Genomic DNA, 21,809 nt, shown 5'->3' with positions numbered 1-21,809 from the left:
ATGACTAGTGCAAAATGCACTATGTATAATTGAGGTTAACGCCATCTAGCGTTATTTCGTCGCATTACTTGAAACCCCTAAGCACATCACTGTTAGTACTGGAGTTATATTAATACCAGTTAGAGCGAAACTCACTAAATGGCATTTAAATCAATAAAGAAAAACTCAATGACATTGAAGTAACAGTTTTTTTATCAGGTCACGTGTCCGTCTTACGTCTTACGGTCACGTGACACCTGTTACGAGTTTAACATTTTTTTCCCCATCACAAAAAGTGCACAGCGCCGCTAAAGAAGTTTTCACTTCAAAAATTGTTAGTTGTAAGATATTGACAATAATACAATTTCAAAGTAAGAATAAGAACAATCTAAAAATCACTTTCAAAAACAATTTTTGTACAAAAATGTTTGAAAACGTTCTCCTGCTAATCGGGTACTGCGGCTACCTCATACAATATGAATATTTGTGTTTGTATTTCGTTTGTATGGCTTGTATGAGTGTTGGCTGAACAAATAGGCCAAATGCTGTTGGGCAAGTGCTACGTATTTGTCACTGCTGTGACAAAACTACCATACACTAAAATTATAGGCTGATAAACATTTGAACTGGCCAGGCGAAACGCAACCTTATGTCATTGTTTTAAAGACTGATGTGTTAGCTGCAAACAGTTTATCTAATTTAAGAGCTGCCAGGAAGCTTCACTACTTACGTTATAATTTATGTAGGTACGAGTAGGTACCTATGTTAGTTTTCATAATAGCATATATTTACGTATCCTGTACTAATGAAGGGGCAATATTTCTATTCATATGTCAATTGGTACATTTGTGAATAGCTTCTCGAAAACCGCTATACCCATTTTGATGAATATACAATATCTTACTTTGAATTATTAGTACCTACATATTTATTCATAAAAGCTGGTGGCTGTGGCTGCCTATGGCTATGAAACAAATACGCAAAATAGTATATTCTGTTACTTTTATATATTATCTAATCCTCAATTCATCCTAAACCTGAGTTAAGCTAAAGATCTAAATTTTCAAATATTTTTTTCACACAAATCGCACTTGACGCACTAAAATGGCCAAAAACTGTTGCAACTATAACGTCTAATCCGCCCACAATCCCCTTTACACGTACGCCATTCTAGTTCTGAGTTAGGCTGCGCGCGCGCGGCCCCGGTGACAATTGCGCGCGACCTTGCGTTGCGCCACGCTAGAGATGCGCGAGGTCGCTCGACATCGATAATTAGTCACCTATGACACGTCAGTTGGGCAACTATCGATTTATAGGTCATCTTATCTAGGGGTGTCAATGATAGCTAGGGAGATGTGTACATATGTTTCGTCCAGATCTGTCTGGCAGATTTGTCTGGCACACAATTGTATGATGTATGATAGGTACGGATGTGTCTGCAGCCAGACTCCTGACAGACATATCTGCGCATAATTCTAGCCATTACACAAATACATTTGTAAGTAAATATACTTAACACATCACATGTATGCAGATGCGTCTTTTTTAATGTTTTTATGTGCCTACCTAATTTCCTTGTAAATTTCCTTAGGTATATATATATAACTTACAATGCAACCGAAAAAGCGCTCATATCCGAGATAAAGCAATTTTGGGCTTCGGAGTATATCCAAATACAACTGTTTTTAAATTAGGTATTTAAATATGAGTAGGGACCTAATGTACATATAATACTTTTCGTATACGTCTTCACTGAGTCAGAATCACTCACTAGTCTCACTACCATTTATCCTGTAAACAAAATTGTTTATATAATTAATATTGTTTAGAGAAGGTTTATACAGAAATTATATTAACGACTCTGCATCTCTATTTATTTGTATAACATGTCAAGATCCCATATTGTTAACATTCTGGAATAGAATATACATACTAGAACGTATGTTTCATGACATCCCTTACAGGAAACGGTTAGTGTTGACGCTAGAGTTGGGCGTGTGCAGCGGGGCGGGGCGTGCGGCGTGCATGTTAAACAAATGCAAGCGTATAGGAGCGGCCTTAGTGAACGCTGCTCAAATCTCTTGGGAGCTCGACACGCTGCACGCCCCGCCGAACGCTCCGCTTCGAGCGTCCACTCAGGCCTTACACTTAGTGTCATAAAAAGTAACCTTAACCTTAACTTGGGGTTCCATGTCCTAATACTAGTACAAATCACCTCCAATGAAATTTAAATCTTATTTAAATGGAACAGAGTTGCGTTTGTTTCGTATCGTTCGATTTTAAAAACAAAACAAATTCAACTCTATTTTCTAATACCATTGATTCAAATTCGATTGCTATTTTTCCTTGTAAGGCGGGTCGCTGGAGGTTAAAGTGTTAAACGCTCGTCAATCATTACTATATTACGGTGTTCATCGTTTACAAACCCGGCGTTTCGCTATGTCATCGACGATTGTCGTCGAAAAGGGATTCCCTTTTATATGAAGCGATACATATACATACATTTCGTTAGACATATAATACATATTCACTTACGAAAGCACAAATCAGAGCGCCGCTTACTTCACAAGCTTCTCATATTATTATATTTTAGATCCATGGTGATGATGTCATAAAGTCATTACATCCCTCATTAGGAACATAAGGCTCTCATTAAGAAGAGATTTTCATTAGTCACGATTCTACCCCTCCTCAAGCTCCTTCCAGCCGAGGTCAGTTGATACAGCCTTTAAAGTGATAACCTAAAGCTACAGCCTTTTATGTAAAACAGTCATTATATACATCATATTTTATTGTGGCACTTCCACAATCTGACAGTGCAAAACCTGAACAGAGTTAGCTTATAAATTTCAATCCTGGCCACTGCCACCCTGTACCTATTACGATACCCAAATTTACCCATAATTTAAACCCAAAATTGATAAACGGCTCAAAATTGATAAACGGATTCGGACTACGATCCGAATCCAAAATTCGATAACGAATCCACGGGGTACTTAGATTAATTAATAATTACAAACGACAAGCTCATTCAGCTTTGACTAAGTAACTGTAAAATAATATCTTACTATGAGACGCTGGAGCCGAAACTCCGAACTCCTACGAAATTTCATTGTATAATTAACCTATTTTCGTTGCAAATCCAAGTCCAAAATTCAACGTAACCTAGAAACTTTCACGACAATATCAATAGAAATGTCTACACAATGGAAATTTCTGCCATTCTGAACCTTAGCTCGTTATGTTTAAAGTTAAAATTACGTTATAGTTGGTCCGTAATCTTCGCTGGATTAAGGGATGAAAGAGCCAAAGACAAGAAGGGCGTAAATGACAGACATTTAGTGTGAAGTTGTGACATTTTCTGGTGAAATGCTTTATAGGGATTTGTATTAATTGCTGGCTTATATAGCTGGCTTAACAGTGTGTATGTAACTAAAACAATTAGCTCGTGTAATATAGTAGGTAGGTAATACATGTAATTAAGAGAAATGAGGAAAATTACCTGGATTTAAAACCAGGAAAATAAATCGAAACTAAAACACAACAATTCGGCCAATCAAGCAAACCTTTTAAGTATATTATTCTTAACTTTGATTTTAATGAGTATGTACTTATATTCTTTGTCAATGTCAAACAATACACTATTGGACACATTTTTTAGGTTTTACTTACAGAACATTAAGTACAAAACATCGATATCGATATTACCACGCTCACATCACTAGCCTATTGTAATTTCCAGAAAATGGCTAACCTGTCCATTACCACAATTACCTCTGTTTTCGTGCGACCGCCGTCATCCTTATTATCATATCACTAGAGTGCATAATGGCTTGAGGAGTAGCTTATGTAAATTTGTCCCACGCTCTTTCATAGTTTAGTATGTATTTGAATACTATAACGTATTAGCATTGAGAAGTGTGTTTTTCTAGTGTTTTTGCTTGTAATATGGGTATCTGCATATTGAATTGACATAAATACCAACTGAATAGAATGTAGGCCTACATACCAGGGCAGGGGGGCTACCCAAGATGACAAACGCAAAACGAAAGGAAAAAATGTTTCGGGATGACAGATGCCATGAAAAGTCACGTGACTATTTCCATACATTATTTAAGTTTCCATTGGAGTTTTGCATTAACGATTGCCATCTTGGCTATACCCCTAGATCTTTATAAAGTAAGGAAAATAGTGGAAGGTAGAGTCAATAAAAGATTCACATATAGATCGACTGATAGAGCATTTTTTCTATGAGGAAATCATATTAAACGTGAAGTAAAGTAAAGTAAAGTAAAGTAAATTTTATTTGTAGAACACAGGTGATACAGGTCTTAAGTAAAAATAGGTGATTACAGAGCTCTGTGTTTTGCCTATTGGCGTACAAATGTTATAAAACTTAAGAACTATGGTTACTATGGTATATATTAATAAATTCTAACAATTAAATTAGCATGTTATCAGAAACAAAACAATTAACATTTAAGATATTATTTATATGTACATCATATCCTCCTAAACTGCAAATTGTGTTACCTATAGTGATCGCAAGTGCACTGCGCGCAAAATAAATGCAAGATCAGTTTACAAATGTACCGCATTCAGGTCAAGTTCAAGGTAAACTTTGTACAGTCAGCATTACAAGTTTTTGTTATATCTTATTACAATGTAGGTATCGATGGCATCACTATCACTGCATAGTATAAAACAAAGTCGCTTCCCGCTGTCTGTCTGTCTGTATATATGCTTAGATCTTTAAAAGTACGAAACGGATTTTGATACGGTTTTTTTTAATAGACAGAGTGATTCAAGAGGACGGTTTATGTATAATTTGTTAACCCGTGCGAAGCCGGGGCGGGTCGCTAGTTTTTAATACATATATGAGACGCCACCATACAATAAATGAGAGTGTAACTTCGATTTTTTTAAATACCACATCGGTGGCAAACAAGCATACGGGCCGCCTGATGGTAAGCAGTCACCGTAGCCTATGGACGCCTGCAACTCCAACTCGATTGCATGAGAGCGCCTTTTTGTCGGTTCGTGTGACTGTTAAGAGAATTACCAAAAACTTATAAATTATTACTTCACATCTGACTCGGCTGATTTCCCACATCGGTTATCTTACGGCAATACAGTGTGTCCGATTTGATAAGTAAGATAAGATAAAGCGTTATCTATACGTGATTGTGTGACATATTGTGATCATTCGCTGCCAAGAGTGAGTCGGATTATAATTTATTAACTCACATTTATATATTAGACGGGTCTATCGCAAAATTTATTTTACAGTACATATGGTGCTACTTTCCCCGAACTAGTGCGGGAAAGAGCACTTTCCGTGCGTATGTGGAAAGTTTTAAGTGCCTATGTACTGTAAAACGTTGTACGATACACGTGCGAATAGGTAATTCGCAACTTGTGTCAATTTATAAACACTCCCTTCGGTCGTGTTTTCATTTATCTCCACTCGTTTCGAATTACCTCTTTTCGGCACTTCGTAAATAACCATTATTACCTTTATTTACCGACGTATTAACGACACAGGTTTCACTGGTCGTGGTCACGGCTAACGATGTCCCAGCAAAATGTCAAAACAGAGATTTGTGCAACTACCCGACGAAAATTGTATGAAAATAATTGAATTGAATATGATATAATTGAATTGGATTATATTTTGTTTCCGACCGTTCAATCTAATTTGGTTTTCAATACTGACGGTATGAAATGTCCAATGTACCCTAAAGTAAACCCTAAATTGCTCAACAAATAAAGTCCGTGACTGTACCATACCATGTATGGACGTAAATAACTACCAAAATTTGGCATTTCAAGATAAAATAGATAGTAAACCTTTCACAAGTTTTTCTTATTAATTTTGTGTTACGTGATCATTTCGGAACCAATTTTACGGAATACTTTTTCCATCGACCATGCAGTTTTCTTAATAGCAGAGTACGGATCTGTCGTGTTCATTTAATATTTAAAAAAAAATTACAAGTAGGTAGGTATTTAATTTTATGTACCAGTAACTTGCGTTTAATATTTTGGAATTTCCATATTATTTCCACTCAAAATCACGAGCTTTTTCAATCCCAATACGAGAATAAAAGAGTCCCCAAAATTTCATAAGTACCTACTTGTTTTGTGTTTTTTTTACGGCAATATAAAGTGTAGGTATTGAAAACGTAACCAAATTTACCAAAATAAGTGGGGAAAGTGGTGGGTAAGATGGAAAGAGCTCTTGATTCTGAGTAGAAATAATATAAAAATTCACATCTATCAAAAGTTGGGGAATTAACTTTAAATATGTAGAAATGGCTAATTACAAGATTAGTAACTTCAAAAAATTCTAAATATATTTATTTCAAGAAATACAGAAATTCTACTTCGTGGCAATCTTAGAGAAATACAGAATAATGATGTTGCGGCTATAAATATCAAAGCAATTACATTTTATGTAAATAAGATTTTTTTATTATCCTAACTAAAGTGCTAAAAAAAGTCTCAATGTTAGAAATATTTCCACTTTTCTCAATTAGTGTTATATTTCAGTGTGATAAGTGAAAATCATGTTATACTGAATCAGATTGTGGCGTTTTGTTTTTGTGTAAAATGATCAACCAACATTTGGTGAGCAACATGGCGTATTACGGTAAGATTTGTATTTTTTTATTTTACTTAGTTAAATGCTAGTTTTTGAGTTACATACTTACACAAGAGTTACACAACTTATTTAACATGTATCTATCACCTATGTGTAAAGTTCGTCTAATGTATAAGCTAACTTTGCAGTTGCAGCGACTTGAATAGAACAAAGTGGGGTATTGTCAATTTAAACCTCATATTTTCCTAGAAATTTGACATTAAATTGCAAACGCTATGCAGAGTTAAATTGGCTAGACTGCCGACTCTATGTATGAATGAACTTCCTATTTTTCCCAATTATTTTTAACTTTTTTCCTAAATCTTGCGTTTTTTCTAAAAATCCAAAATAAAAACTGTAAAACTAATCTGTTCATTCAGGCTTTTTAACAACCTAAATCCAAAACGAACTATGTTTTAACAAAATTAAGTTCTTATTCAGAACACTCCAACTACATTCGCGCTTAAAAAGAACACAAGTCCTTTTCCCATTTCTTAAAAACAAACCTTACCTCCCACTTTCAAGGTCTAATTTCCAATAACCTACAATCAAGTTCCGCCATTTTGAAAACCGCGAGCCGGGCGACGCAGTGCGTGGTACGCATGCGCGTAGCCATGGTAACCAATATGGCGGCGGTATCTGGAGCGCCCTGGGCGACCTACATATGACAGGCTGACCTAACCGCCCTGGATATGCCCTGAAAACTTCGAATTGTTAATGCGTAGGCTATCCTGACCTATTTTGAGAGGCCTGGCCCGTCGTGTCATGTTGAAAATTGTAATTAATTACCTAGCTATCCCTATCCTGAAAACTAGATGTCTTGTTTATGAATTTGGAACCTTTAGTTAGTGACTCAATAAAAGTTTGCAATAAACATGCAAATTTCCAAACCGAGATTCGAACCCAGGACCTACAGCTTCGTAGGCAGGATCGAGAGGTGCAGTGCAACGTAAAAATTTGCTGTAGTTTAGAATCCCTTAACTTTGCGATGTCTACAGGAAAGACGCGATCGAGTATAGTATCACAGAATAAATAATAGTAGGTACCTACTAAGTACAGAAGACTCACTCTCTAACAAAACGCGTCTGTTACGATCAGCACAGATATGGCCGCTAGGTGGCGACAGCGCCACGCGCGGCCTATGGCTTTCCCCAAAATTGGGGCCGAACGGATGTACTATTAACTACCTGTAGCAAAGCGACGAAATCGTGGAGTGAGACACGCCTGATAGTATGCTAATATCTGAGAGACCGAGCTTTGCACGGAAAACATAAAAAGTATAAAAACTCAAAAATGCGCGTTTTCCCAGAGATAAGACCTAGCTAGATCGATTTTTCGCCCCCGAAAACCCCCATATAGTAAGTTTCATCGAAATCGTTAGAGCGGTTTCAGAGATTATAAATATATTATATACAAGAATTGCTCGTGTAAAGGTATAAAAAGAATTGCTCGTTTAAAGGTATTAGATAATAAATTAATAAATAAGATAAGATAAAAATGTGTATGGTGTATGACCCTCATGTTATGTCATGAAGAACTGTCAAACGAGGTTAAACAGCGTCCCAAGAGGGATATTTTACGTTTTTCAATCGGCGTTTGACCCAGTTAGCCATTTTGGAAACTTTGGACATAAATTAGGGAAACTTTCCTATTGTGTTCCCCAGTTTTATAATATAGCTTATGATGAAAGTGGACGACCGTGCCAAATCGCCTTTCCATACAAATTTAGTCCTCATTTTCCTCTCTTGAAAATATTTTGACACAAAGTGCAGGGAACTATTGCAAATAATAAGTTAAATTTTAAAAAGTATAAATTTATAAAACAAAACAACGGATTGCAGTCCGGGAGTGCCGATAGAAGTGAAAACTCACCTCACTATGTTACCGATGCCCGGTAACACGATACATACGTTTAGCGGAGGTATTCTGTTTAATGGCCACATAAAGGGTAAACCTAAAAATATTGCAATATCAGTCACGTTTTAAAGATCTAAGAACTGCATAAGTAAGTTTGTAATCCCATATAAATGTATTATATTACAAAGTTACTGTTGCAGTTCCTACAAATAGTAGGTAAAGTAAAGGTACACTACGATGTACGATATGAGTATGAATGAAGATATGTTTAGTTATGATATGTGTATACATAGTATGGGTATGAGTACCCGAAAAGAAGGACTGCCTACAAAAAGAGATGAGATCCCATCAAAAACATTACATGTAAAAAGGTGCAAGTCTCGCAACGCTTTTACTACAAAAAAGTTTTGAGATGTAATGTGAAACCAAGTCGGTTATTTTAATTAGTGCCAGGGGGTGTTAAAACCGTATCAATAAGATATCATTAATTTGTAATACATATAATGACTTAGCAATCGCACATAATGCGTTACTCGTACCCAGGGCCGGATTAACCCTAAGGCAGAGTAGGCAACTGCCTATGGGCCCCGCCTCAGCTAGGGGGCCCCGCCTCGGCTAGGGGGCCCCGGCGGCCCCGCGCGCGCCAAAAAAAATGTGTTTGCCAAGTTTGGCATATGGCCAAAATTCATAAATATTTTTTTATGTTACCTACTTATACCTAATGTCCAATATCAGTTTCTCAGACACACAATCATCAAATGATTATGTAAATTATGTTATTTTATAGCTTTTAAAGTCTGTAAATCGAGCTCGAATCTCAGGCTCCCGAGGGCCAAAAACCTCCCTAATGAAACTTCGGCCCTCCGAGTAACTCTTGTAATGACACATATATTATTGTTGAGTAACGTTTGACGATTGGTTCGTATCAGAGCGCTGCTTTGATTCATTGATTTCAGAAGCTTAGCCTTTTGCCTCGCATGACAGCTCACCTCGCTGGTTAAGTACGCTTCGGGCGATTGCTGAGCTCGACCTTCAGCCTCACTTTTTACCTCAATTTTTGGTTCGCCTACCAAATCTCTCCTTCAGCTTAGCCTTTGGCCTCGCTGCGCCAAGCTCGGCCTGCGGTCTAGCTTATTAATACTGTTAATGGTAAAGGCGCACTGGTTCTGATAGTATGTTTATTTCATGAAACCTAAGAGTACACTGCCAAAAAATGGTATCAAAAGGAACATCAAAATATATAAAAACAAAGAAATTCAAATTACAATAAAAGTATAAAAATAAACGTATAAAAAGGTGCGTCGCCAACATTCCCCCCTTTTTTATTAAAGGGGGAGCTTAATGAGCTTCCTCAGGGGCCGCCGCAAAAGGCCTCCAAGGGTGTGCACATCCGCAACTCGCACGACGCCATCAGGACCCGGGAAGACAGCAGTAATTCGCCCACGGGGTCAGGAACCTCTCGAAGAGTTGCCGTCCGCAATAAGCACCAAGTCTCCGACTGCTAGTTGGGGGACCTCGCCTCGACCAAATCTGGGTGTTAACGTTGGGAGATATTCTTTTACCCAGCGGCGCCAAAAATGCTCTGATAATCGGACAGCCTTACGCCAGCCGCTTCGTGATAGGAGGTCCGTTTCTGCTGAAGTGACTGGAATTGGGCGACCTGAAGACGAACCCAACAGAAAATGCATGGGCGTTAGAGATTCCTCACTCAGAGGGTCCACGGAAACGTGAGTAAGTGGCCGGGAATTTACCAAGGCCTCCGCCTCAGCCAAAAGTGTACGTAGCACCTCGTCAGTTGGAGCTCGTTCAGTGAGAGTCACCTTGAGTGCAGTTTTCACGCTCTTCACAAGCCTCTCCCAGCAGCCACCCATAAACGGCGCCGCCGGTGGGATGAAACGCCAGTTGATTCTCTGCGCAGCAGCGAACTGGGACGTAGCGTCGTCGTATAAACGTCGAAGCTCTCGGCTGGCACCCACGAATGCAGTTCCATTGTCTGACCACAGCTCTGATGGGGTACCTCTTCGAGCGATGAATCGGCGCAGGCTCATAATCGCAGAATCGGTTGACAGACTGTCTACAATTTCTAAGTGGACTGCACGTACTACGAGGCAGGTGTAAAGGGCGACGTATCTCTTTTCGCGTCTTCGGCCAACGGAAACTTGTACTGGACCAAAGTAATCCAGCCCTGTGAATGTAAACGGTCGTTTGTGGTGTCCAAGGCGTGCTTCTGGTAAGTCTCCCGTCACGGGTTGAAACTGTTTGGCCCGGCGTATTCGGCAAAATAAGCAGTTGTGGGTGATATTGCGGACGGTACTTCTCAGTGACAAAAGGTGATAATCTTGTCGTAGCTCATTCACAACGGTCTCTGTGTTGCCGTGGGCAGCCCTGCGATGGTGGTGCTCGACAATCAGGCGCACAGCTGGATCTTTGCCATCAAGCACAATGGGGTTTTTCATCTCGTCCCGTACCTGCGACGCTGCCCTTATTCGGCCAGACAAACGCATAAGTTCGTCGTCTCCGATGGTCACTGATAGCTTGGATAAACGGCTGGTGCGTGGCAAAAGCTGGGCGGGATGGCTATCTAGACTGGCCATCTCGACAGGAAATGTGTTCAACTGGGACTGGCGTAGAACGTGAAGTTCGGCTAGACGTAGATCTGCGGCGGTCAGGCCCGCGGCAGATTCGCGCACAGAGCGCGGGGCGGCGAACTGTTGCCATTGGTTGGATGGCTGAAACACAAAACTGCACAAGCCCCCCTCTAAGCGGACTAAATTGTCTACACATAGACCCCTTTTAGCTAGGCAACGGATTCTAAGTAACGTCAAATACTTGTGAGCTATGGCTGTTGCGCGCACCAGCCTCACCCAAGAACTGAACCGTTTAGGATCGGCTGAGACTGGCTCGAGCTTTTCAACGTCACTAATGAGATGAACTAAATCAGGACGCGCTGCACGTTTGCTCTCTTCTTCCATGCCTGGATATTCTGGTGAACTGGGCTCACTGGGCCACTCCGTAGAGAGCAAAAATTCAGGACCCGAAATCCATCGCGATTCTGGAGATAACGTCACTCGCTTGATGCGGGTAGCATCATCAGCAACGTTGAGTTGACTTGGCACCCATCGCCATTCTTTTACGTCGGTTATTTCCATAATCTCGGCTACTCTGTGAGAAACAAATGGTTTAAATAAGCGCGCCTCGCTTCGTAGCCACCCCAAAACGGTCATAGAATCGCACCAGAATACACGATTTATAGGCTTGAATCTGTGTGCTTCGCAAATTGTTGAAGCGAGACGGGCTGCGATTAACGCTCCTTGGAGCTCTAAGCGATTGATGGAGATTTGTTTTAAAGGAGCTACGCGGACTTTGCTGCATATAAGCGCCAGCTTCACTTCACCATTTTCTAAGACGAATCGCCAATATGCAACCGCAGCGAAAGCCGACTCGCTCGCGTCACAAAACAAGTGAAGCTCGCACTTATCAATCTTTAATTCGCCAAGTAAGTAGCAGCGTGGAATCTGTAAACCAGAAATTGCAAATAAATCCTCAAACCAGAGTCTCCATGCTGCACTGTCACTTGGCGACAGCTCCTCGTCCCAATCGATACCCTTACGCCACGCATTTTGGAACATGATGCGACCCGTTATCACTACTGGCGCCAGGATACCGAGTGGGTCGAAAACCCGCATAACGTGAGCCAATACCTCACGCTTTGTGAACTTATTTGGCAGCGCGCGTTCTCTTTTAATTCCGATATTAAAACCTATTTTATCGGAAACTGGTTGCCAAATAAGTCCCAGTGTACGTACAGGAGCAGTGAGGCGTCCAAGATCAACATCTACGTTATTTCTAGCTACAGGGACTTCAGCCAAGCTCTCTTTGGGCAGTAGACGCAGCGCAGAGGGATTGTTTGAGGTCCAAGAACGCATCTCGAAGCCAGCATGTTTATGGATGTTGGTGATCTCGGCGGCAAGTTTTGCGGCCTCGTCAACACAATCTAAGCTCACTATACAGTCATCCATATAGTGGTCAACTATGATGGCTCGAGCCGCGTCTGGAAAGCGCTCCTGCCATTCCACTGCGTTTTTGTTCTTTATGTAAATGGCAGTGAAAGGGCTGGAAGCGGCACCGAAAATCATAGATGACATACGGTATGTCATGATAGGGTCTTTAGGCGAGTCGCGCCACAAAAACCTCTGAGCGTCGCGATCCTCTGCTCGGATCTTGACTTGAGGAAACATCTCGCGAATATCACCAGTTAGGGCAATTTTTCCCTCTCTAAACCGCAATAAGATTCCGAGCAGGGGCTGCAACAAATCTGGACCGGTTAATAGAAGTGAATTTAGCGAAACACCGTGATTTTTAGCAGCAGCATCGTGAACAATTCTTAATTTGTTCGGTTTGTTTGGATTGGTTACGCCGAAATGTGGTAAAAACCAAACGGGCGCCTTGGCGCTAGGCTCTTCCGTGCACAGTTCAGCATATAACCTTTCCGAAACATGTCGTGTATGTTTTCACGGTAACGCTCTGCATACTGAAAATCACGGGCCATCTTTTTCTCGAGACTAAGAAACCTAGATAAGGCAAGCTTGCGACTATCTGGCACAGATAAATTGTCCGACTTCCAAAGTAAACCGACTTCAAAATGCCCGTTAGGCAGGCGACACGCAGTACGTTCGAGAATTTGAATAGCGCGATCATCGTCAGCGCTGCGCGCTTCGTGTTTCGAAATGCCGATTGAGTCTAAACTATACTGCTCGCGAATCAACTGCTCTAAAACTGCGCGATCGCCGACATCCGCGACCGCGGGCTCGCTCACTATAGCGTGGTTGACAGTTTCGGCGGGAGCGGTTTTACTGCAACCAAAGGCGAATAGGACCCAACCTAACGCGGTTTTAATCGCGACTGGTTCTGCCCTAGTGCCCTCGCGTATAGCCCTAGGAATAGTGAGGTCCCAGTTATCGAGACCGACTATAATCGATGGCTGTATGTTGCCGTAACAAAACTCAGGCAACGTCTGAGCTGGAGATCCCGAGGCAACCGATGTCGATGTATGGGTCAGAATCTCCTTTGATTCGACATCGTATGAAGCGGAGTCGCTCACGACAGTAGGTGGTGCGGCGTGGTCAGCAGGAGCTCGCGGTGTAGTGCCAGAAGTTCCCGCTACCGGCTCATCATCATCTACTTCAACGTGCGCAGCTGCGGAACGCTCGTAATTCGGGTTGTGCAGTAAAACGTGGTGACGGAACGTACATCCGTCAATGTCACAAACTTTCTTCGCCTTACAAAAATTAAACCTATGCCAACCTATTTTGAGACATCGATGACAGACTCTTTTCTTTTTGATCAAACTCCATCTGTCATCGATTGACATCGACTTAAATTTGTCACATTGAATTAAATCATGCGGTTTTTCACACACGACGCATGATTTAATTTTAGGTGCAGTCGCCGATGAATTCAATTTAGCGTTATTTCGCGATGTTGAATTTGAATTCACAGAATTATTTTCAGCGGCAACGTGCACATTATCCCTGGCCCGCCTACTATCTACCGCTTGTGACGCAGTAGTCGGCTCAGGGATTATGCCGAACCGAGACTGCAGGTCGACTTCGTTAGCGAGGAAATCAGCTAGATTTTCTAACTTTGACAGACCGGCAGCCTCATAACGAACGGCATAGTCTAGCCATTTAGCTCGCAACAGCGGAGATATTTTAGTAATTAAAGCCTGAAATAGTTCAGGCGAGGCCAGATATTCCGTATGACCCAATAAACGTATTATTTCGACACAGTTGCGAACTCGACTGGCAAACACAGCTAAATCCTTACCTTCAGCGCTCACGCGCGGCAATGCGCGCACCGCAGCTACTTCGTGCGCCACCACCATCTCGGGGCGGCCGAAGCGCGCGTCGAGCGCGCGCACCACGACGCTGGGCTCGCGCGCAGACACAAGCAGCGCGGCGACTGCCTCGCGCGCCGCGCCCGTCAGCGCAGTATTCAGTCTTGCCAGATTATTCGCAGCTGTGTAGGAACCTTGTGTGTTTTCAAAGGCTTTTTTCAAGCCAAGCCAATCTAAATGCGACTTGCCATCGAAACGGGGTAAAGGAACACGATTAATGGCGTGGCCAATGCCTTTATTTACACTGTCAACTAAAACACCCAGACTTTTAACCAACTGTGGAACTTCTTCTCTCTCGGGCCGCTCGGGATGGGCCGCAGTCATCGCAGCACCATAGTCGCGACGTTCAGGAATGACCGCTGACATCGCGACACCACAGTCGCGGCGTTCGAGAGGAGCCGCCGTTATCGCGGCACCACAGTCGCGGCGCACAGTCACTGTCCGCACAGGGGACACGACATGCGCGCGAGGGGCTTTAGCTTCCAGATCCCTGAAAAAAACATTGTTCGTAAATGTTTCCTCATGGTTAAAAGCAGCTTCAGACTTACTGAGCCATTGGTCTATATTAATTTGGCTGCTCCTAGAGCTATGGTGACTCGCGTCGATGGCGGCGATCTCTGCTTTTAATTCTAGCTCTGCGGTCAGTTTTTCAAGATCAGCCAGCCGGCGTGCATCTAACTCTGCAGCTTCAGCGGCCTCACGGCGGCGGCGTAGTTGTTTCGCTTCTAGCTCGGCGAGGCGACGCGCGTGCTGCGCTTCAGCCGCTAATCGCCTGGCCACTACCGTAGACGAAGAGCGAGATGACGTACTTACGGGACGGGATCGTGAAGGCGCCGGTGGTGCGGTTGTCGGGTCGACAAGAGGGGCTGAGGGCACGTTCGACGGCCCAGCCTCACTCTCCGCAACGGTCTTACCTTCGTTACCATTCTTACCCGCTTTCACCGATCGTGTGACGACCATATTTACCACAATTAATACTGCTTTTTTATTTCTTAATTTTGACTCATACTTAATTCACTATATACTATCACTTTTAAATCCAGGAATGGACCAAAATGTTAATGGTAAAGGCGCACTGGTTCTGATAGTATGTTTATTTCATGAAACCTAAGAGTACACTGCCAAAAAATGGTATCAAAAGGAACATCAAAATATATAAAAACAAAGAAATTCAAATTACAATAAAAGTATAAAAATAAACGTATAAAAAGGTGCGTCGCCAACAAATACAATGGACATTGGTTGTCGTCTGTGATCTAGCTGAGCTTATCCTGAAGCACGCCTTTGACCTCGCATGAAAGCTCACCTCACTGGGTAACTTCGGATTTTTAGGCATTTTTAACACGCTTTCACAATTTTTTCACAAAAAATTTCGCGCTCGCTACGCTCGCGATTTTTATTGCTTTTCCGATTTACCCTGTACTTACATGCTAGTTTGACTGGTTAATGAATAATCATTTAAACACATGTAAAATTTATAGTATTAGGTTAATTTTAATCATGTGGCTCATATGGTCGGACAATCGCTGTTCAGCCTCGCAAAATATTTAACTACTTATTGAGAAAAAAGAGCTCTCCCCACACTAGACGCAAGGAGGAATCGGCAAAAACTAACATAAAAAACCTTTATGTCCACGCAAGAGCGAAAAAAACATTCGGCATGTTCGGATCGGCTCAACCGACACGTGAAGGTTGAAATTAAAACCGCAAACTTACTTGCAACATGCTTACAACTGAACTTATGTATGCAGAATTAACTGTACGGGGGCCCCGAGCATTGCACTGCCTAGGGGCCCCGACATGCTTAATCCGGCCCTGCTCGTACCGTAGTCGTAAATATGTGTAATGGTCAAACTGCAATTAGCGCTAGCGTTATGTTCAATTAGAATTATTTTTAATAGGTGACGATGATCCTTTTGTCATTATACAGCCGTGCGATGGCCAAGTCAGAGTCAAGTCAGAATATGAGAGTATAGGTAAGTATAATTTATCAATAGGTACCTACGTAGAACAGTTTTATATTATTGCCTATGTGGTAAAAATTATCACAATCGATAAAAAATCTAAAAATAACTTCGGACAACAATGTTTCAGTGAAAATAGTGAAAATACACACAGTACATAATAAACAAGTGATACATACATACATACATACACATAATCACGCCTATTTCCCGGAGGGGTAGGCAGAGACCACGGATTTCCACTTGCTACGATCCTGACATTCCTGACATACCTCTTTTCATACAAGTGATACAAAGTGTTTGTAAACAAGTCATGGAATAACTAATATGTGCTATAGTGCTAAGTTTCTTCCTTCTATTTATTTTTTTGTATATTGTGGATGAAACAAAAACCTTTTGTATTTGGAATTTTCTATTTTTTTTTTGCTTAAACCCCTGAAGGTATTGTTTTTTTTATGCAAATAGTATCTGAACGGGAACAAGCCCTTTAAAAAGCAATTTTACCATCTTATTTATATGGTTCAAATTCATATAACAGCTCATTCGGAGATATAAACGGATAGAGACAGTATACCCCGGATAGTACGTAATTATATACTTCTAAACGTCCAAACAGTGCTCGTCTACCTATAAGTACCCACGGGATAAATATTCCAGAGGGCAACCGCCTTTTCGACTGGACTATGTTCCCTAGTATTTAGCGAATCTGACGCGACGGGAACAATATTGTAGACATCCACCTCCCTGTCGATTGGACTACCTATATTAACCCACAGATCACATACCGGTCAGAATGCCCATATATAGGTTCGGTGCCGAAGCCGAACCTTCGGCCGAAACAAGATTTTTATGCCTAAATTAACCGAAACCGAAACTTCGGTCAAACACAACCTAACGAAAATATAGTAGTTTAGTAGTTTTTTTTATTTTTTTTATAGTTCCGGCGCGGCCGAAAGGGTCGTCAATTTTGACAACGGTCGTTAAAACATGACTTTTATGGCGAAACCTACTAAAATCGAAACCGAAACTACGGTTAAGGGGCCCACTAACAGTCCGCCGGACGATATCGGCCTGTCAGTTGTTCGGAACTGTCAACTTTTTGTTCTAACTGACAGGCCGATATCGTCCGGCGGACTGTTAATCAGTGGGCCCCTTTACAGAGTAACTAATAAGAGTAATAAGTCTTATAACATTTACCGCCACTTGCACCATCCCACTAACACGGTTAAACCGTTAACCCAGTGTCAAATTGTACCACCATGATTTAACCGGTTAACCCCGGGTTAGTGAATGGTGCAAGTGCCTCTTAGCTTCACAATGCGGCGTCTGTAACATGTAATCTACATATGAACCAGGGATGTTGCGGATGCAGATTTTTTGACATCCGCGGATGCGGACGCGAATGTCAAGATTAGGTACTTAGAAAACGTCAAATATTAAATTTTTAGTATTTTTTTATTTAAAAAAAAACGAAACGTTTAGTATTTGAGCAAGAATATAGGTGCGTTATACCATAGAGAAATATAGTAAGACAAGAGTGCTCACTCCATACATCACTTCAGACTATTCATTTCAGTGTCTACATCTAGCATCGAGTAGCGGAACTATCAGTACTGCTACTTGACAATAGATGTAGCACCGACCGGAAAGTCTTATCTCAACAGTATAAGACTTTCCGGTCGGTGCTACAACTGCTACATCTATTGTCAAGTAGCAGTACTGATAGTTCCGCTACTCGATGCTAGATGCTAATAGTCTTTTTGGTACTAAAACTGATGTATGGAGTGAGCACTCTATGTATTTTTTTCTCTATGGTTATACTAAATAAACAGTAACTTGGCCGACTTTTCTGGATCTAGACGATTTCGTTATAGGTAATGACGAAATTACCTAGCACTTACGCCGCCGCTAAGACGTACCTGTACCGACTTGTTCGACATCCGCATCCGCATAAGCTCCGCATCGATTTTATGCGGATGCGGATGTTGAAAATAATGCGGAAGTTCCGCGGTTGCGGATGCGGATGCGGATGTTCGCAACATCCCTGATATGAACCATGCAGACGCGACGGGGGAAATAACGTAGAGGTCAACCGCCCCGTCGACTGGGCTATCGTAAAACTAGTAATTTTCGTCTGGGGATGCTTTCCTTGACAATGGCGTTTTCTCTTTCACTTTCTGTTGCTTTCTTTTTAATTCTGAAAGGTATCGATTTGTACTTTTACTTACTTTAACCATAGAGAAAAAAATAGATAGAGTGCTCACTCCATACATCAGTTTTAGTACCAAAAAGACTATTAGCATCTAGCATCGAGTAGCGGAACTATCAGTACTGCTACATCTATTGTCAAGTAGCAGTACTGATAGTTCCGCTACTCGATGCTAGATGTAGACACTGAAATTAATAGTCTGAACTGATGAATGGAGTGAGCACTCTTGTCTTACTATATTTCTCTATGCTTTAACTTAATATTATATATACTTAAAGCAGGAAGGTCAAATTCACATTCAGATTTATTTATTTCTCAATAGCGATACAAAAATTTCATTAATACAAACAAAAATATGCACACACAGTGAGATCGTCAAGGTAGGTACGCTAGGTAATTCATAATTCATAATTCATAATTCATAATTTATTGCATAATAATCATGTGGTACGAGTACAGGACAGATATTACATCAGGGTAAGTTCACACATGAACCCTGTTAGGGCACAGCAAATGTTTCTTAAAACTAAACTATAACTAGGAGGTGCAGTGCAGGCACATGTGTAGGTACATAATTTAAAATAAATGCATTTTGGTACTTATGTTCAAGGCATAAGATTAAAAGCTAATATTTATTATTTTATACTTATGTTATTACATTAATTACTTATCTGGGTATGATTTTTGATAGGTACCATTGATTTATTATTATTAATTTGTTTCTAAATACACTTCCATAGTATCATTAATAAATTAGCATTAAGAATGTTTAATTCAATTCATCATTCATTAATAAATTAGCATTAAGAATATTTATTCAATTTATCATTCATTAACAAATTAGCATTAAATATATTCAATTCATCGATTTATTATTCATTCATTATATAATATTATAGGTAGGTATATTTAATTTAAATTATCATTATAAGTTATTATTATGTAATTGTTTATTTATTATTATTTTATTTTATTTAGGCAATGATTCATCATTCAGGTACTCGTCTATGGAATAATAGCATTTTTTTAGCAATAAATTTTTCAGTTCCCTTTTGAACACGTTGTCTTCAATTTCGGTTATTATTTTTTCGGGTAGTTTGTTTGCTACGAGTATGCATCGATAGTAGGGGCCTTTTTTAAACATTTCTAATTTTGTTGGGGGTAGTTGTATTTCAATTTTATAATTTTGCCTTCTTTGCGAGTTAACTACTTTTTTAGTGAAAAGATGCGGATTGTTCCTAACAAAGAGTGCCGCTTCCATGATATATATAGAGGGCAGCGTGAGAATGTTTAATGCAGCGAAGTGCGGTCGACAACTGTCTGGTACCTGCGTGTTGGTAAGTATGCGAATACATTTCTTCTGCATCAGGAATAGTTGATTGGCATCAGTGCTGGCTCCCCACAGAATCACTCCGTACTGGAGCCTTGCGTGCGCAAAAGCGAAATATGCTGACATCGCGGTTTCCAAGTCAGTGTTGACCTTTAGCACACTTAACGCGTATATAAAGCTCGATAACTTTGATTTTATATTTTGAATATGTGATTTCCAGTTTAAATTTGTATCTATTTTAATTCCTAGTAATTTAAATTCATTTACTTCCTCTATATTTTCGTTTTTTGTTTGTAATGACTGGGGATGCGGAAAAACTTACATGCACTGGTTCTGCGTTTTCCTCCTTATAGAGTCTCCAGTCTCCACTGATTCGGCGGCACTTTATTTTGTTGTATGTATACTTAATTATAGGGATCCCTTTGGTTTCATTTTCTTCAACACACAATATATCGAATCGAGTTTTATTTTACATGTATTGATGTGACATGTGACATTTTTTTTTCTTTTTATTATCGCCTTGCCGTCTATATTGAAAACCCGACAAGGAGGTCAGAATTCATAGGTTAAGTATTTAATACGTGGCGCAAACATTCCCCCGGCCTTGAAAGGAATAGCTTTCAAAAAGTTATTTAAAATAAATCATTTACTACATAATAGCATCCTTATTGCTCAGAGAAAACTAAATTGACATAAACATATGAAGCCTCCATAACTTGAGAGAGATAACTAAATACTAATAGAAATATGAAATTATATTATTGAGAAGGCAAAGGACATAATTTGACCAAAGGTCTTTTAAGTGTGCCTGATTTTGTTTTAACCAAAGCAACTCTGGCAATACCGTCCTTGCCTGGAAAGAGTTGAGTTATAAGACCTAACGGCCAATGTAGAGGCATAACATTATCTTGAAGGATGACTACAACAGTTCCTTCCTTAATAGGCTGAGAAGGAGTATTCCATTTTTGTCTGGTTTGCAACGTGTGCAAATACTCATCGCGCCACCTCTTCCAAAATGATTGCGTTAAGCGATCTAATAATTGATATCTTTGCAAAAGATGATCAGATGTTACCTCCGCAACAGACGCAGCTGGAAGATATTTCAATGGAGTAACATTAAGAAAATGAGCTGGCGTCAATGCGGAAGGTTCAGCTGGATCAGAGCTTAACACGGATAGCGGTCTAGAATTTAATAAAGCCTCAATTTCACATAGAATTGTCATTAATTCCTGAAATGACAAGATTTGTTTACCTATCGTACGAAACAAATGTGATTTGACGCATTTAACGTTACTTTCCCAACATCCTCCAAAATGTGGAGCACTGGGGGGAATAAATCGCCAAATTATTTTATTGGCTGATAGTTCAGTTTCCCAAGCGTCTCGATACTCATTCGCAAGGAAATTATGAAGTTCTTGCAAATATGTATTGGCTCCCTGGAAGTTGGTTCCGTTATCGCTGTACATATATTTTACAGGACCACGTCTGGATAAAAACCGCTTAAATGCTGACATAAAGCTTGCTGTACTTAAGTCAGTTGCAAGTTCTAAATGAATTGCTCGCGTTGTGAGACATGTGAATAAGCACAAATAAACCTTTTGACTCTTCACGCCTCTTCGTCGAACAGGTGTACAATACAACGGACCAGCGTAATCACAGCCAGTATGTATAAAGGCTTTCTCAACTTGATTTACCCTGCACGCTGGTAAATCTGCCATCATTGGGGAGTTAGCCTTTGGCTTGGTCCGGAAGCAGTAATTGCATAAATGAATGCGATGACGAATAATACATCGAGCTGCTATGATCCAGAATCGATGTCGTATAATAGATATAAGAGTTTCAGGTCCTGCATGTAAATGGTGTCGATGATAATAATCGATCAGTAGGTTAATGATGTGATCACGACGTGGCAATAACAAAGGATGTTTATA

At 40.5% G+C, this 21,809-nt stretch overlaps 1 protein-coding gene across 2 annotated transcripts in view; it reads left to right on the top strand.

Moving 5' to 3' along the window:
* Nucleotides 1-21,809, top strand: part of LOC134660230 (translational regulator orb2) — a 109,650-nt gene that overhangs the window by 42,652 nt on the left and 45,189 nt on the right. Inside the window, exon 2 of one of the 2 annotated variants that reach the window (XM_063515972.1) lies at nucleotides 6,532-6,631. The exons of the other annotated variant lie outside the window; for it this stretch is intronic. Coding sequence (XP_063372042.1) covers nucleotides 6,592-6,631 — 40 coding nt within the window. The 5' untranslated portion in view covers nucleotides 6,532-6,591. The remainder of the gene's footprint in view (nucleotides 1-6,531; nucleotides 6,632-21,809) is intronic. 2 annotated transcript variants of the gene reach the window in all.

Source organism: Cydia amplana, chromosome 26, assembly GCF_948474715.1.
Source record: "Cydia amplana chromosome 26, ilCydAmpl1.1, whole genome shotgun sequence".
Lineage (NCBI taxonomy): Eukaryota > Metazoa > Arthropoda > Insecta > Lepidoptera > Tortricidae > Cydia > Cydia amplana.
The sequence above is the reverse complement of the archived record's forward strand: the minus strand, read 5'-3'. Positions and strand labels throughout refer to the sequence as shown.